This window comes from Corvus hawaiiensis, chromosome 3 (assembly GCF_020740725.1).
Source record: "Corvus hawaiiensis isolate bCorHaw1 chromosome 3, bCorHaw1.pri.cur, whole genome shotgun sequence".
Lineage (NCBI taxonomy): Eukaryota > Metazoa > Chordata > Aves > Passeriformes > Corvidae > Corvus > Corvus hawaiiensis.
The window spans coordinates 109820639-109839336 of NC_063215.1; the positions used below are offsets into that span (position 1 = coordinate 109820639).

Below are 18698 nucleotides of genomic sequence, written 5' to 3' on the forward strand. Positions count from 1 at the left end.
AAAAAACCTTACACACTCTTTATATAGTAGCATTAAAGGCAACTAATGTTTCCTATTTTATTGATAAAGATACAAGTGATATCTTATGATTAAGATGATCAATTTTCAAGAGAACACAGGCACTTAAAAGCATAAAACAGATGTCAATTTGAAAAAAAACAGTGTTTGGTCTTTCATGCAAGTCAGAGGCTTTAAAGTTCTTTCTTCTCGAAAGGTTAGCAAAATTATTCTGTAAAAACTTGATTGGGTAATGTATTCAGGAAAGATGTTTGCAAGTAAAGAAATGCAGTAAAAAATAGTCCAAGGCAGTTCAGTTTACTGCTGTTTATCCAATGTTTCAAACTAAAAAAAAAAAAAGATAAATGTCCTGGGGTAAAACTGAGGCACACACACACTCCCCACTCCCAAAATAAAGATCCGGTGTCAAAAAAATTCTGTCCATTTCTCACTTTCCCTCTTCACTAAGAAATTTTTACTGAGCAAGACAATACTGAGTGAAGACACACTGAACAGTCATTCCCCTCAGTCAAAGTTCCATTTCCACAGCTGTTCAAAACCAAGCTTCTTATAAAGTGCAATACTGCAATGGGTGTGGGAGTCTGAAGACACAAAACTCAGTGCCAAGAAGACAGAGCAGTGTGCTCTGCAATCTCTCTCTGGATGCACTGCCAGAACTAGGAGAGAAGATAACCAGAACAGGACAGAATGCAAACATTCAGGCCTGAATCTAAGACAGTCCCATAGGCCCCACTGAATATAGTGGAGTTGTCTTGTTTTTCCTTCCAAATCTTAAATCAAACAGAAGCTAAATAATAAGCACAACGTAGGCTTGAAGAGTGCCAAATCACACATCTGAAAGGCTGTTGCTACAACATCAAAAGGAAAAACTCAGCTTCCCTGCTCTATGCACAAAGTAATGCTGCATATTTATTCCCATTCCATCCCTTGAGTCCCCAGAATTATTTCTATGAGAGCTTGACATTTTAAGTTTCTAGAATGGTCATATTTATAAATAAAATACAGATCTCATCTTCCTTACCTTTTTCATGGCCATGCAACACGTGAGATCGTGGTATACTATAGGCACATGATCTTTAGAAAGATGTACATCAAATTCCACATATGCTGCTCCCTGCAGGAAATCGAAAAACACACAGAACAAAACAAAAGCCCGTTAATTACTTATGCACAAGGACTACAGAACTGCATGCAAGTATTGTCAAGCATTCACAGGTCCTAGACATCAAGCAGAAGTTGAATACAACTGGCTGTTACCAGTTAAATCATGGTCAGCAATGGATTGATTATCAATGATGAAAGAATTACATGGCAAATTATCTTAATTACCATAATACAGCTCATATATATGTGTGTGTGTCTATCTATCTTGCTTCATCTTGTAAACCCTCTAGTAAGACTCAAGTCTTATAAATCTGATTACAGAGAAAGACTAAGATGATATTTTTAGATACAGATGTTTTAAACATAGATGCCTTTGAGGCATCTTCCTCCCTCCTCCCCACCACCACACCAAGAGACAAGTGATGGCTCCATACTGCCAAGGCTTTAGGGAGATATTCCATATAGGAACAAAATTCTGGAGTCACTAGTGAGTAACACAGTAAGAGCAAGGACAGAAATAGCTGCATCCAGTATTCTCCTGCCCTTTTCAGCTGTATGTGCTTTTCTGTTAGGCTTTTAAAAAGGAAGAAAGATCCAAAAGCTCTAAGCACAGTCTTTTGGAAAAGAGGGAGGGCTAGAAGGAAAGAGGAACACACAGTAACAGGTTTGGGTTTTTGTACTTATACTGACTGTCTGCAAATAATTCCTTTGAAGGCCTCCAAGAATACCATTCATCAGATTATCACCCTGACACACACTTTTTCAATCAGCACAAAAAGAAAATAGGACATGGGGTTTTTTTCAGCCCTTTTCTCAGCAGAAATATTTTCAGAGTGGTGGTTTTCAGCCTTTTCAATCTGCAAATAGATAAAAGCACTTGTCTGGTGATGCTGCTGATGACTTCACAGCAAATTTCTGCCTCAATGCATATTTCTTGTGAGCATTTTAAAAGCTTTCTCTAAACATGTAGTGTCCACTCAGGGATTAAGAACTACTGTTCAAAACAGTAATTTAGTAGCTACAGTTTTTTTCAGTGATCAAGATTACTGCAAGGAATAAAAGTGACCACCTCCATCACAGAATTTAGGCACATGGAGCTATTATCTCCCAAACTGGAAGTTCTGTCTTAGGATTCCAAGTCTTCACTGCAGCAAGCACCAAAACAAGGATTGGTTTATTCTACCAGCTCAGCTCCCAAGTCACATTTTCAGAGAGCAAGTTTCAGTACACAGCAGTCCCTGAGCACGACCTTTGCCACCTGAGAGGATTAGGACAGACTCTAGCAGTGCCAAAATTTTATTCATTTATTCAAACTGTCTGTACAGGGTTGAGATTAAAATTCTCCTTGTATTAGAACACAACCAGAATGTACTACATGGAAGTTTTGATTTTTTTAAGGAACTTGAGAGTGAGAGTCTAATCTACTATTAACTTCCCATTACTCAGGCAATTTCCACAGTGGTTTGATACCATTTACATCAGTGCAATTACCATTCACTGTATTGAATCATGCAAATTAATCATACAAGCCAACCTAGTTTGCACAACACAGGTGCTGTGTGTATGAAAATGTGTACATACATGACTGGCAGCACTCTTCAAGGATGCAATGGTATTCTCTTGAACTTTAGCAAGCCTGAAAAAAACCAAGAAAAAGGGTTTGTTAGGTGCCTTATAGCACAGAATTGAAACAACAGAAATACAAATCAGAAGTTTTTGCTATAGAGAACACCCATGTTTGATATTGAAGTGACTTAAATAGTTGCAGCGTTTTAAACTCTCTGCTTCCTCAACAGATGTCAGTGAAATGAAACAATCTCCCCAGTCTAAAACGCAAACAAACTTACTTGGCTGTTGTTGTAGAATTCCCTGCTCCCCTGTGTCCAACATCCAGAGTTGTCCTTGGTTTCCAGTATTTTGCATATGAAGCCTGCATATCACAAGTGTATCCCTGGATTGGTTTAATTATTATGTAGTCCACTGCAAGAAAAACAGCAATGCTTCACACGTCAGTAAACAGCAGATGGCTTTGAGGAAAAGTTATCTACATCAGTGTTGGCATCAACTGTACCTCTAACTTTTCCAATTGTCTTCCTTGGATTTCTGCTCATAATAGCAAGTGTAAGAATTCCAGCACTCTTTCCGAGTTCTGCAATTGTGGATGACAGGAGGCAGGCAGAGCCTACATGACCTGGGAGCACATCATCTTGTACTACTTTCTCACCTAAATCTTCCTAAAAACAAAACAAACAAAAACCCAAAACCCCTACTGTTAGATATAAGTGAGAATTCTAACAAACTCTTCTGTCTTGCTCCTCAGGACACAACACAAGTTTCTTGTGTGTTACAGAAAACACTAATTTCAGGCTAAAATTGTTTGATGTACCAGTGAGTTACAAATTACTATCAGGAATATGAAAATGTTGATGGAAATCTACAAAACTCACACTTGTCTTTGATATCCCTTACGTTTGAAAAGCTTTTCAGATCAAAATTACATGCACAGAATAGTCTGTCTTCTAAAATGCCCACGTCACGTTTAGAACAAAAAACTTAACTGGAATAATACAGATGCTTAAAACTCTAAAAAACTTTGTATGCACTTGCAGGGAAGAACTAACCTGCAGAATGTGCACTTGACCATAGTCAAGTTCAGGAACTATGCAGACACTTCACAATTAAGACTGTAAGTGATCTTGAAAGCATTTTCAGACCAAAAAGAGAATGCTTAAGACACTTTGTTCTGCGTAAGTTGCTTTCTTTTAAAAAGAACTTCAAATATTAATATCTTTCAGGGCAAAAAATAGTGCAAAATAACAGACACAGTGGTGAGAATTCAGTTTTAATTTGCACTACTTAGTTCAGAGGAATCTCTTTTGCTTATAACATAAACATTTAGATTCGGTAATTGTGATATAACCAGCTCATATACACATTGTTCAGGTTCAAGCAGGAGAAGCATAACTTAGCTCTGGTAAAGGATTAATATCAAACCAACCTAACAGCATGCAATACAGCACACACACAGATTCAAGTCTAATTTGTACTGACTTCTAAATAAGCAGAACTGAAAAACTTTCCGTGGCACATCAAGAAGACTCACAAAACCTTTCTACAAAATGGGCTGGGAGTCAATAGTCTCATACTTGTGTAAACAAATCCAAAAGATCAAGAATATCAGGCAGTAGCCCTGTTTCAAAAGTGAAATCTTCACAATAATTGACTCGAGCTCCAAAAGGCAGACGGCAGCTGCTTCTTAGATGTAAAGAGACATACCTCAAAAAAATCAAATATTAATTCCAAGTTATCAGGCTCCATGGTTTGTATTGTGTATTCTATCCACCGGTCTGGCTGCAAAGCATAGCCGCAGTCTGGCTGAGAGTGCCGACATTTGTAGTCGTCGTCACTGATTAAGGAGAACTCCACAGTGTTTGCCATTTTCTGAGGGACAGTAGGGGATGTCTTCTCTTGGCCCTCTTCGTCATCATCCTTCTCTAGGCCTTCTAGGGTTAATTTTACTCTACTCAACCAGAAACACAAAACAAATGGTTACGTCACTGGAGTGTCTTTGCAAATGATAAGGATTTAGGAAGAAGCTTGAGCAGAAGCTCATACAACACAAGAATTCTTCTCACCACCACCATCCACAGAACAGCAATGTATCCAGCAGGCCCTCACGTGAGCAAGAGTTCGCAGCCATTGTCTAGATAATATTTTAGTCAGATTTCAGTGCCCAAGTCACTGCTAAAAGCTGAACTTGGGTAAATATGAAAACTCTACTAGTGGTCTGAGAATTGGCACTCCACCAGACTATGTGGGCTGCCAAACAGACAGCCTGCCTCTACAGACTGACACCCATAATGCCAACAGGTTAATGAAAGGCACTGAAAACTGCAGTAAACATCAAGATCCAGACTTGAACACTGGTGGCTGCTGATGTATCTCTGGGATAAGGCAGTAAGTATACTGTTAGATGTAAGTAATAGAGGCTGAACTAATTTAGTCTTTTGAAAAATCCTAAATGAGCATTTAAACTGAATGCAATTTCTGAAAAATCCTGGACTGAGAAGCATAAGCCTCTCTATAAGACTCAGAATCCTTTATTATACAGAGCAAACCCTCCACACAAAATGAGTTACCCTCCACACAAAATGAGTTACATCAGTGATGTAAGCATACATGAGTAACCCAAAGCCCTTCCTGCATCATAGACACAGCAGACAGGATAAAAGATTATCATTTATAGATGCTAATTCACCAGGAAAACTGAAGTCATATCTCAAAGAAAAACTTACAATCATAGAAATCTATTACACCAAGTCCACATTATTAATCCTCATAAAAAAATAAAACCAACAAGTCACAACACAGGTACTCTAGAAACTTGAAAAATGTCACTGGCATAAACAAGTGACTGTTGCAGAAACTATTGGACAGATCCAATGTTTTAGGACAGAGTATTTAGTGAATGCATCCAGCTTATCAAATTTTATTTCAACCATTTAATTTAGACAAGAAGCTGGCTTCAGGAATTGCCCTCTTTACCTGCTATAACATGCAAGGAAAAAAGGCAAAGCTGTAGAGAACACAATGTAAGTATTAAATCTACTGAAGAGTGTCATATTAAATAAACCTTCCCCTCATCAGAAAATCTGGAATTGGTTGGGAGAGGCAATCAAATCAAAACTGGAAAAAAAGCAATCTATCAAGTATCACAGAACCACAGAATGGTTTGGGTTGGAAGGGATCTTAAAAATCATCCAGTTCTAACCCCCTACCACAGGCAGAGGCACCCACTCGACCAGGTTCCTCCAAGCCCCATCCAACTTGGCCTTGAACACTTCCCAGGATTCAGCACCAACAACTCAGGACAACCTGTGCCAGTGCCTCACCACCCCCACACTAAAGAATGTCCTCCTAATATCTAATTAACCCTGTCCTCTTTCAGTTTAAAGCCATTCTCCCTTGCCCCATCACTCCAGGCCCTTGTCCAAAGTCCCTCTTCAGCTCTCCTTAGGGACTGCTGCAAAGGTCTCCCCAGAGCCCTCTCTTCTCTAGGCTGAAGAACACCAAATTTTTCATCCTGTGTCCACAGCAGAGGCACTCCAGCCCTCTGGGCATCTTCCTGGTCTCCTCTGGACTCACTTTAACAGCTCCACATACTTCTTATCTTGGGGGCCCCAGAGCTGGATGAAGCACTCCAGGTGGGGCCTTACCAGCGCAGAGGGGCAGAATCCCCTCCCTCACCCTGCTGGCCACACTGCTTCTGATGCAGCTCAGGATGCAATTGGCCTTCTGGGCTGCAGGTGTGCAACGATGGGTCACACTGAGCTTCTCATCACCAACACCTCCAAGTCCTTCTCCTCAGGGCTGCTCTCAATCCCTTCTCCACCCAGCCTGTACTTGGGATTGCTCCAACTCAAGTGCAGCAGGACCTTGCACTTGGCCTTGCTGAACTTGGTGAGATTTGCACCTCTTAATCCTGTGAAGTTCCCTCTGGATGGCATCCCTTCCCTCCAGTGCAACTGCACCCCCCAGGTTGGTGTCAAACTGCTGAAGGGACACTCAATCCTACTTTCCATGTCACCAACACCACCAGCCCCTGAGGAACACCACTCATCCCTGGTCTTCACTTGGACATCAGGCTGCTGACCACAACACCCAGAGCAACCACCCAGCCAAATCCTTATCCACTGTGTGCAACAGTGCAGTCCTCTTAACACCAGGGCTAAGATAGCATTTCTAACAATTAACTGTGGAGTTATCACAATGACTGCTTTTTGAGGCACCTCTGCAGATAAAAGCTTCAAACTGATTTAAGTAAGAACCTAAGAACACTACAGTTCCAGCCAGAAAGCAAGAAACACCAAAACACGTATGGAGTATGTATTTGTGCTCTAACACTTGGAAACTGGGCTATTAGCAACCCAAAATGAATTTAAAGGCTACATTAATTAAGTAAAAAAAAAAAAAAAAAAACAAAAACCAACAAACCACTAGTATTGACAATTAACACGAGATAAATTGCATACTGAGGTGAGCAGGCTCTTACCTAAACCTTGATGTTTTAAATTTCTTCTTAGATATCAGTACAGGGGGTTTCTCAGAATAATGCAGACGTAGCCTTATTTCTGTCTGACATGTCAGCCACCCAGCATCCACAGTTTCAATACCATCTATCAAAAACCAAACAAAAAGGAGAAGACCTTTTAGTAACTTATTTTAGGGACATCTAGGCAGTTCCTCTTGCCATCATCTTCCAGATAATCCTCCTTATCACCAATATTGTTCTACAGTAATGCAAGAGCAAGTCTTGGGGGCAGCCTTTCCCCAGTCTTTCTGAAGGACCCAGAACAGACCACAGATACTGCAGTTGTTTGCTGGCTTTTAGAGGGATTAAGCAGGAACAGTGATCATGTGCCAACTGTCTGCAGGACAGCACTGAGTATTCCAGTGTTAATTTTACATATATGCTATCAAGAGCTAAATTAAGTCTCCAAAGGCAGGAGTAACCTTCCCTTGTCTTGGGATCTCTCAGTCTATGGAATAATACTGACAGGAACTCTGAAGTTTCATAAGCAATTAGAGGCTCCCTGTTTCTGTTGAGGTACAGGCGTCCAATTAGCTCATCACAATCAGCACCAGTGAAGCAGTGTAAGTCTGCAGGACAGGGTATAGCAACAGTTTTAATGAAAAGCATGGAGAAACCTCAACCTGAACAGCAAAACAAGGAAAGCCTACAAGCAGGAGGACCAGAAACACAAGCTGCAAACCAGGTGCTGAAGCAAACCCCACAGTTTTGAAGAGTTCCTAAAGAGCCAAACTTATCATTTGATAAGGATGGAAAAGCTTGAATACAAGACGTGTGAGGTATGATAAGGAGTTACTTTCAGAGTCAGAGGATTGAACATTAGGTGAGAGGTGGCTCAGAACTGACAGAAGTGAGACATTTGTGCACACACAAGAACACGAAGTGTGGGCTTACAAGAACCTTTTGGCAGCTGCATCTCTAACTGAAGAGGCAGAGTGGGTATATTCAGTGTGAGTGACCATGTTTTTCTAGGCATGAGGAGTTTTTCTAAGGCTAGGTATCAGGAGAAAGCTAAGTCTATTCTGTATTTTCAAAAACACATGCTCATGATTTAAAGTTCCCAAATTTCAACCTTTAACACCATCAGAGTGACAACACTTCAAGTCTTCCTAGCAGCCTTTTATTACCATTAGAAGGGATAACAGCCTGAGTGTGAATGCACAAATGCTGGATACAAATATAACTGTAAAAGCAGAGAAAACTATCACAGGCAATTCTTCTTAAAATCTATCTCAAACGTTTTTAATTACAAGACTTTACCTTGTTTAATTTAAATTCATGGTATAGATAAAGGTTAATGTATCTCACTTACTACAGATTCCAAAGTCTCCATCGTCGACAGTAATTTCATTTTCTAGAATTAAAAGGAATGGAAAATAATGGAAAAAAATTAATTAGTATTCACATTTAAAAATCATTGCCAAGTTAAATTAATTCTACTTTTCCACTTCACTTCTAAAAAGTGTATCTAAAAAAAGGTAGGAAAACTGAAACAGACAAAGCAGCATGTTTTTTGCAACCTTCTATAAAGATTTATCCCAATTTATGCTTTTCCTCAGTTTCTGCACGAAAAAACAACCAACACACAAAATGCCACATTTCACCCAAAGTAATCGGAACTGAGTAAAAAGGTTACACAATTTTCTGGCTTGCTGAACTATTTTGCTGATATCTACATCCCACTAGTACCTAAGATGCTTTACTTGTCAAAGCAGTGTCAAAGACATGAAAGTTTCTTGCAAACATACAAGTTACCCTGCTGCACATTTATAGTTACAGCTTTTAAATCGAGTTAGTCACAATTAAAATGCTTATTCTGCCCACATGACAGAAACCAACCTAGCACGAAATATTGAAACCACTCACTTCACACTTACTTTTATCCTTACTCTTTCCAAAGCTTTAATAACTGAAATCTTAAGGCACTAAGTAAATTCACCAGCATTAACAGAACTGCAACAGTCTAAACAAACCATACATTTCTCAAAACATTAATCTTCACATAATTTTGTCTCCACAGTGACTAATCCCTTTTTTTCCCCTAAGAATCATAGGGCTTCTAACCTAATTTTTTAATAACCACAGGCAACAATTCAGGATCATAATGACCCAGTGCTAACATAGCTGTGTTTGCTGCATTTTCTTAAAAACTGCTTATGAAGAATTGAGTATTACTTGGGGAAAAAAAAAAAAAATCCCAACTCTTTGGAATGAAGTAGTCTAAATTTAGAGATAAAGTCTAGGCCCTAGCAGAGGACAGGCTGCTTCCCTTATCAATTACTGACAAATACAGAAATGATCTTCTTACAGGAATAGAAACGCTACTAATTCAACTGAAATTTAAAAAAAAAAAAGGCCAAGGGAGAACGGAACGTGATCGTGGTACTATTCATGACTAACAAGCAGTTTCTTTGATACCACCTTCTTTCTAAAAGACATTTTGTCAAGTCATTAGGAAGTTTTTAACAAATGTGAACTTCTAAGTGTGGAGAAAATAGTATTTTTCATGTGCTAGAAAAGACAGTGCATAAAACATGCCATAGCAGCATAAGAGATCTAAGCTACAAGCTACATTCAAAGGTTATTTCAGTCACTCTTAAACTCCAAACTTTTTCCCTGTTCAGAAAGGCATTAGTAACTTACATGTAAGTCTGCATGCCACCCTTTCTGTCTTTCAGCAAAATACATTTCTGCTAAATTGACGGGTAAATAAGTCCATTCATGTTCATCCATTTACTTAAAGAAGCCTAATTAAACATTTTTGGTTTAAAATTTTACTAATTAAATAGTACTTAAATAAAAACAGCAGTGACTTCACACCCTCCCCCCCATTTTCTCTAAATAAGATAATATGGATCCTTAGTCTCAAAGAATTAAACTTACAGAAAATTATTACAATTCCAAATTAATTAAAAAACCAACCCACATAATCTTAAGGATGACAGCAAAGAATTTCACATCCACTCCATTTTGAAGCTACTTATATATATATATATACACATATATATTTTGAGAGTAAGGCCCATGTTGTGCAAAGAAAAAATCTATACCTCCCACACATTAATAAATTTAAGTATTTTAAAACTAAAGCTATCAATCCCTCTAAACCAGTGTGCAGCATATCAGCAATCTTATGCATATGCCTCAAACAGATGCAGTTGATGCCCATACCTAAAGGGGTAATTGATCGTGGTTGTAGATGAGTCTCCCACGTGTGAACTATGACTTCGCAGGGACCATCGATAGTCTGTAATTTAAAAGTTAAATGTCTGCAATAATTTCTTTTGTTAGATCTGACTTTGTACCCATGAAGCTGTTTGGGATGGTTGTGAACTAAACTTAAGAGACGTAAGGAAGTAAAAGAAGGAGAAGAGAGGGAAACAGAGAGAGATTGAAGGAGAAAGAAAGAAAACAGATGAGGCTTCTTACCCCTGCAACTGCTGATGACTCTATTTGATGTGTTGTGAATACATATGACAAAACTTGTGACAGTCTGACATGGCAGAGAAGTTACATGGAATCATTAAACCTTTACTGATTACAGGTACTCTGCTAGACTACTTTAGTTTCCTTCCGATACAAAAAAAAAAATCTCTGAGCTCATTTAGAGTGCTCATTTTGTTCTCAAGCTACAGCAACAGATTGTGAAAAAACATACCCCACATCTCTAATTCCAAACAGCACTCAGCATCTACTCATGCACATAGCAGTTGCAGGGGTGCATTCTCCTTCATAATTTGCCTTACTAAATTCAAAGACTACAAAACACAGTTACTTTAGTTGTGGTACTAGAGAGCAAGTTATTTACCATCTAATTAGAACATAAATAATTGAGCCAATCAGTCAGCAATGAAGCCCCTGCAGTCTATTCCAGTTGGAGCAGGATAAATTAGATTCTTTCATTAACAAAAAATGTTGTCCACCAAAAGAATACATTTGTTGACAAACATAGCCAAGACTCAGACAGATAACCAGAACAGTAACACAGTCTCCTCTTTCAGACCAATTTAAGTTTGAAATAGCTTTCTAGGTAAAAGCTTTTAGGTAACCACAACTTAACAACAGAAAGAACGTGCCTGATTCCCAACTCAGTCACCCTAAGAAGTTTCCCCTAGCCTGGCACAGTTGTTACTACCAGATGTAAAAAAACACTGTCACAAAGCTGCAGTTTGTCATTTTGGTGGTTTGGGCCTAAGTAACTCTTCTTTCCAAAAATATTTGCTACTATTGCCAAAGACACGGAAGCTTCAACGCCAGCTCATCCCAGTACTTCAGGTTCTTGTTTAAACAGATTTCAGACCCACAGGGACATCCAGACAAGCTTCAAACTCAGCAGTATAATCACACAGGACCACAGTGCTTTGTTCCATTACAGCTCACCCAATAAATTCTTTACATGCAGATGGGATTTCCTGACGTACATTGACCACATTTAATCTACCATGCCTTTGGGTGAGTTAACAGCAAATGCCAAATATTTAACAAGTGCTCAGTAGGACAGGTTTGCTCTGTGAGTCTCAGCTAAAGCACTGTTCCTAACGAGTTCAGAGGCATCTACACTTAAGGGTCATGTCAGAATAAAACACATACACTTAGTTATGTTTTGAAGACAGAATGCAAGTAAAATATAAACAAAATTATATTATTGCATCCAGTTTATTCCTGTTGTAGGGCAGTTTTGGTTCTGAACATCTCACTGCTGCCACAATGCCCACTGTTGGGATTTCTAGAACAGTAAATAATGAGAAGTTTCTTTCCCCTTCTTTCACAGCGCAGTGACATTTGCCTGTCACAATCACAGTTTCTAAAGCTGCAAACCATGTTTGTCAGCAGGGAGGCTGCCATTTACTCCCACCATGCAGGCATGCAAGATCTCTGACAGCAGCTCCCAGGAACACGTGCACAACTTTAGTTTCTGAACCTGGGCAGTGCAAATCTTCCTAACATGGATTAAGCTGCTTTCTTCAGAAGGTAAGCAAAGGTTTTTCCTTGTAAAACCCCCCAACATGTTGTATGAAAACGCCAATTTATTTCTTACTCTACTGTAATTGTCCATTTTAATTTTAGGTTCTAAAATGATGAATGAATTTGAATAACATTATCCCAACAATAAGGACACCAATGCTGGACACACTCAGCACAATTTCCTCTCCTGAAAGGAAACAGTGGACTGATTGTGCATTTAATCCCAGGAACCCTCAACACTTTCCATACTTAGAAGAGCCAAGCAAAGCTACCTGGAAAAAAAGGGCAATGGATTAGAGAACAGGCACAGACATCACTAAGAACCCTCTCAATCCCTGCTCAGACCATCTCTGAGTTCATAGGCATTTTAAAAATGTTTTAATTACATGTAACAGAAACTACTGTTAAAATGAGGTGAAAATAGTAATGTCATTTCCATGGCATATACTGACCACATTTGAAAAACAGCCCAGTTGAGCAGCAGAACTAAATGATGTATCATCAATATTAATAGTATGGTAATGTTGCCTAAAAGGAGAGTCTCTGGAGGACAGTCTTAAAAGGGCATCTATATTCAAATGTCACATCAAGCATCTCATGGGCAGTACGCTGAGGTAAGTGGCACTGAGGATCCTTTTCTGCTAATACAGACACTTATATTTTTTAAAAGCTAACACAAACATTATGTTGCTTGATCTTGACTAGCTGAACATCTGATGCAATTTTAAAGCTTTTAAAGGCCATTCAAGAACTTCCTTTAAAAATCAAGTCCTCTCACATTATGAGAAGCTGGGGCCTCCCCCAGCAGTCATTAGACACTTTGGAAATTAAGGGTAAAACGCCTATCTAGCATAATGGTTCAAAGGTTCAAAGCAGATGCACCATCTGCATGAAGTGCCTGGGTACTCAGTACAATTAAAATTTAAAATTAAAGAATGAAAGCACTTCTGTGGATGTTTAAATGGTAATTTAGGAGATCAGTTCCAAGGTTCCTGATTCAAGGCAACACAACAGAGTAGGCATTAGAGAGGGGGGAAAGCTCAAACCAAATCTTAAAAGCGCCACACAAACACATTTATCCAAGTGCACTTTACTAATTAAAACTATGTTTCAAGAATAATAATCTACTTCAGTAATATGAAACAGCTAAATTAGACTTAATTGCTAAAGCTGCATTTCTGACCAAAATCCCTCTGGATTTCTGTACCATGTAGAAGACAATAATTAAGCACTGAACTAAATAATTAAAGCCATTCAGCCATCATATCTAACTTGCAAGGCAGCAGCACACAAAAGTCACCTGGGCAGGAAATGCTGAGCTCAGTAGGGATTTTATAGCTCTAGTATTTCCAAGAACAGTTTCACACACAATCTGCTATCTCAGCAGATAATAATGCTTTTGTTACTATCACGATAACCATGGGTTCTTAATCTAGAAAAAGCTTTTCTAAGGCAATAATTACTGAGTCTCAGTCTAAGTTTCACCTTTATTACCATAGTCCAGGCACTAAATGGATTTATTTGCTTACATTTAAAAAAGTAAATTTAACTCTCATTTGAAACCTCTGTAATTAAGAAGCAAGTGTGAAAAATGTTCTCCAATCCAGTTTTTAAAGTCCTACTACAGATAGCTATAAAAGTCCTATGCACAGATAGCTTAGTTCTTTCACACTTGCCTTGAAAGAAGTAACCCTGGACTTGCATGCTTATTTACTGTTTTAAAAGCAAATACAGAACATAGCTGAACAGAATGTGTTCCTTACTAAGGTTTTCAAATATGCATCACACAAACATGGCATGTAAAATTATTCTACTAAAACTAAGATATACAGAAGACAAATTCCAACCAAGGGAGTTTTGGTGTGCCTCACACTCACCCCCTCATAACCCACCACCTCTGCCACTGCAACAGAAAATGAGTGTAGAATAAAACCCAGGAAGATCTTCACAGGGAGCTCAGTGGTACCAGACTATGTTCAAAGAAAGAACAACCTCGAGCAAAATAATTTAAGTTACCATCTTATTTCATCCAAGTGCATGTATCTATTTTTCTTTTTAAATGGTTAAGATCAAAATGTTTACAACACAGTAAAATCTCTTGATATGCAGGAGCCAAGACCTGACACCAATTTTATAATAAAAGGTTCTTTGTATACCTATTTTTGTATTCATGCAAAAATTCTACAAATATTGAGTATTTAAAAAAAACCACCTGCTCTATTTACATAACCACAGTTATGTTAACACCAACGTGCTTCACTACAAACAAGACTGCCCATTACCTCATACTATCATTCAAGTAAAAAAATTTTAAGGTCAAATCATATCTTTTTAAAGGGAGGTGAGAAAAAGACTTCTTTTTTTTCCCCCCTAAAATCTCAATTATTCTATTTTCACATCTAGCCTGTAGCACTACTATGGATAATCTGGGAACTACCATTTCTCTGTGTAAACGTGTCACCCCCATCTCTGCCACCATGCCCAACTCAAGCATCTTCAGAGATGCAGTTGCTGTAGAAGGGAATGCTAACTTCAGGTGGATCTGTCTTCAGCATGATTTACTAATTATGTGATGTCAAATTCATACACTCAGACTTGAACATATAGTTAAGATTACACTGTTATTCTACTACACATAAAATTGCACTGATATAAAAAAACTAAGTATCAGAGACCATATATTTCCAGCTTGTCAAATTTAGGAGAATAATCACATGCAATGTCTAATGAAAAAAAACACTGAAATAAAAATATTCAGACTAATTTAACTTAAAAGTATCTTTTTGTTATCAGGGTTTCCTTAATTTTAAAGTTCTCCATATACTGTCTCACTTGCACTATACTGTACATGATATTCCTGTTACTTTAGCATCGTTCTTCAAAAGGTTTACAAAAAGAGGAATAAAACATTTTACCTGGATTTCTTTTCTTCAAAAGACTTTATTTTACCAGAAATAAACTCCTGTGCACTTAACAGGTACAAGCCAGACACCACTAAGTGGATAATAACCCTGTACCCCAGGAATTCACATACTTTGTTTTGCAGGGTGGTTTCCTTTTTTCCTGCTCTTTACATTTAGGAGCTCTTTATGCTGGTATTGCATAAAAGTCATACTTACCTTGGCAGACTCTGCATCACACGGTACATAAAGTGTGCACGATACAGAGCACCTACTCAAAGAAACACACTCACCAATACAGAGGGTAAACTTTTGCAAATGGTAAAACAGAAATTGTACTGTGTACTGTCTATGGCTCAATCCCTGCTCACTAACTCTGCTTTGTGAGAGTGCTATTACTTACATTGCTTACATGTGCAGAAAAAAATATAAGCATTCCATCAGAGATGCTAAGCTGTAAGAATTAATCTACTTCTGGCCTCAGTTTGACCTCAGCAAAATAAAACTATTATTGGATTTCCCTTCTTTTGCCTCAAAGTACCAATTAAAATACCAGTTTCTGATTAGACTATTTCACATGCTGTAATGAAAAAAACCAGAATTGTGCTTCATTTGAAATTAGTATCCTTCACTGAAATGATTTTTAGTGAAAAAAAAGGCTGACAAAAACTTACATGCTCTTGACAGTAATTTGAAATTTTTAAAAGATATTGATGAGATGATTCTGTAACTCCTTTCACATTTAGCTACAGCCTCCATAATCCCAGTTTCAATGAGGAACTAAGGCCCAGGGTGAATAGCTACAGGATATTAATAGAATAAGAAAGACAGCAAAGGCAGCATTAAATTTCTTAAGGTTATTACTTGTTATTAAGAAAAACAGTTCAAGAGTGCTGCTTATTTTCCCAACTTAGCCCAACTTTTTCCTGGATGCAGCCTCATTCCATCTGAAGAACTTCCCCCTACCTGAGTGCAATGCTTACAGATCAGTACGCTGCCACATACATTAAACTCTAATTTATATAATTTCAAGTCATATGCAACTTTAACATCAATACCTGTAAAAACACATCTGTCTCTGTCTCTTGGGTGTTATTTTTCCCTCCAAGCCGTGCAAATACCTATATACAAACATACAGAAAACAATGGGATGCCTCATCCCTTGTTTCACCTTTTCACTTCAAGAGATTAATTTATGTTAAATTACGCAGCACAAAATCTGGTAAATATTTCTCATGCTTCACAAAAAAAAAAATCTGCAGTGATTTCAAAAACTGTAGTAAATCAGGCAAATTTTAACACACCTCCTACACTAATCATTTTTCTCCTACTATCACTTGCTTCCATCCTATCATATAGGATGGAAGCTATAGATATCACATACTATCACATTCCTTCCATGGATCACTTGAGATCCATGCCCTGCTGAAGCCCATATTCAATTCTAACTATGAGAACTTCACCGTATTATTTAAGCTTTATAAAAAATGTCAGGGATTTCTTTACCACTGAAATTTTTAGAACACTAACACTGGTAAAAGAAAGGAGAGAATATAATTAAAGTTAACAGCATATGGTCATGTATTTCCAGAAGTGAACTGTGAGTATTTCCACAAATGTCTTAATGTTTCACATGTTGCAATTCAAGACTTATTTCTAAAAAAATCTCATGTTTAACTCAGGAAATCCTTTTGTATTTCAAGTATGGGAATTTTCACTAGGGATGAGACAACTCAAAGTAGAAAAGGTTGTACATACCTCAGGTTCTAGAAAGTATCCTTTAAAATACCGATACTGAACAGGAACTCCTCTTGGAAGCTCTACGGTAGCTTTCCATGTTTTGTCACGTGTGCTGTGGAGAAAAAATAAACAACCAACCAAAAAAAAATGTTTCAAAATACAGCCTAACAGCCATCTCAGGTATATGTCTAAGTAATATTCTAAATAAAATCAAGTGTATTGTTGCAAGGAAAGTTACTATGAAGTAGCTTAGTCAAACATGCACAAAACACAAGATGTACTTAGAATTGAAACTGCACTTCTTGACTGACATATCTGAAGTGCTCTAAGAGAGCAAGAATTCTCATCTCCATTCAACAGATGGAGAAAACATGATGAAGTAATTCAGAGACTCATCCAAGATCACACAGCAAGTCACCGACAGAATTACAAACACAGCCTGCAAGCCGTATTTTCCTGCATCACAGGAGCTGCCATAAGCTGGCACCATTTTAAGAAAATACTGAATTCTTCCACTGCATTTAAACTTCCTTTATGTACACTCATGTTTATACACATATCCCTCTCCCTAAGAGTTTTAATGCAACTCTCAAGTTTAAATAATCTTCTCCCCATCACCTTCTAGCACAATAATAACTTGTTTATAGTGTTTACCCTCTTTTTAGCCTATACATCTCCTATAACCTGCTGCATAGCCATGGGACTGAGAATTGTCCCAAAGCAATTTCCTATTCAAAGTGTCTACAGCTAAACTACTGAAATGCCAGCCACAACTGCAGAAGCATCATCTGTAACTAGAAAAGCACACCCGAGTTTAATGTTGTCTTAAACATATTCCTAAGCATTTAAAATGCTCAAGGGCAACACAAGAAATTTGGGAGTGCTACTGACAGTACATGCAGCTCAAGAGTTTACAAACTCAAAGTCAGAATAAATTCATTGCTCCAGAACTCTGGTGCTACTTCAAATGGAACAAGTTTAAAAAAAAAAAAATCAAAAAAGAAGAAAAAAATCCCCAAAACAAAACCAAAAATCACAACCAACTTACATATCCCCAGGCTGGAGGACCACTGCGGCTTGGGGATTCCAATTTCCCAAAGCACTGCAGCTCCCGCATATTGCAAAAACCTCTCCTAAAAAACAGAAAGAACCCCACAATCATTATTACTCCAGGCTAGATGACATTAAAAAGTACACCCACAGTCAAACTTTCAAGTATTTCAAATATATACACCAGAATCACTCATCTAAAATCCCTCCTGTCTGTTCAGAAAGGAGTGTTACCCCACCCGAAACTACAACAGCATTTTCTTCACCATGCTAAGGATCTGAGAGAGGGACTACTGACAACCCCGGCCCTTAAAGGGGTTGGCTTCCAAATTGATACTAAGTAATGCTGTTCAAAACATCTCTGGGAATGTGGCAGGCAAATTTTCACAGTAAAATGATTAATCTCAAGATAACAGAGTTCTTTTCCTAGATACTCTGTATTTTTTAATATATGTACATATTGCCTCAAACTCACACCAACAATTTAGAAAGCACAGACAAACGGGAGGTTGCTAGCATTATTCCCAAGGCAACATATCCAATTCATTTGATTTCCAAGAGAAATAAGGTTAATTTTGCTGCTATGCTTTCAGTTTTTACCGAACATCAAAACGTAACACTGTCACACAAAAAACCCACACGAAATTGTCACACTTATCTTAATGCATACATAGATACAGAATCCAAAAGGTCACAACAGTATATTTACTTTTGGGATATCTGAAAGTGACCACTGCAACTTACCCTTGTTTTTAATATAAAACCTATATGTAAGAACAACAGTTATAAATACTGATGGAATGAACAAATTTGTGTTTTGCTCTTACAGG

At 38.0% G+C, this 18698-nt stretch overlaps 1 protein-coding gene across 4 annotated transcripts in view; it reads right to left on the reverse strand.

Annotated features, from left to right (window-relative positions):
* The window catches only part of GPCPD1 (glycerophosphocholine phosphodiesterase 1), a 43592-nt gene that overhangs the window by 13228 nt on the left and 11666 nt on the right, over positions 1-18698 (reverse strand). For 3 of the 4 annotated variants that reach the window (XM_048296766.1, XM_048296767.1, XM_048296769.1), the window contains exons 3-13: positions 17867-17951; positions 16837-16930; positions 16137-16199; positions 10385-10460; positions 8526-8567; positions 7175-7298; positions 4399-4642; positions 3194-3356; positions 2970-3102; positions 2704-2758; positions 1040-1132 (exon numbers count right to left, since the gene is read on the reverse strand). In XM_048296766.1, the coding sequence (XP_048152723.1) occupies positions 1040-1132; positions 2704-2758; positions 2970-3102; positions 3194-3356; positions 4399-4642; positions 7175-7298; positions 8526-8567; positions 10385-10460; positions 16137-16199; positions 16837-16930; positions 17867-17951 (1172 nt within the window). The remainder of the gene's footprint in view (positions 1-1039; positions 1133-2703; positions 2759-2969; positions 3103-3193; positions 3357-4398; positions 4643-7174; positions 7299-8525; positions 8568-10384; positions 10461-16136; positions 16200-16836; positions 16931-17866; positions 17952-18698) is intronic. The other variant, XM_048296768.1, reaches the window with a different exon arrangement.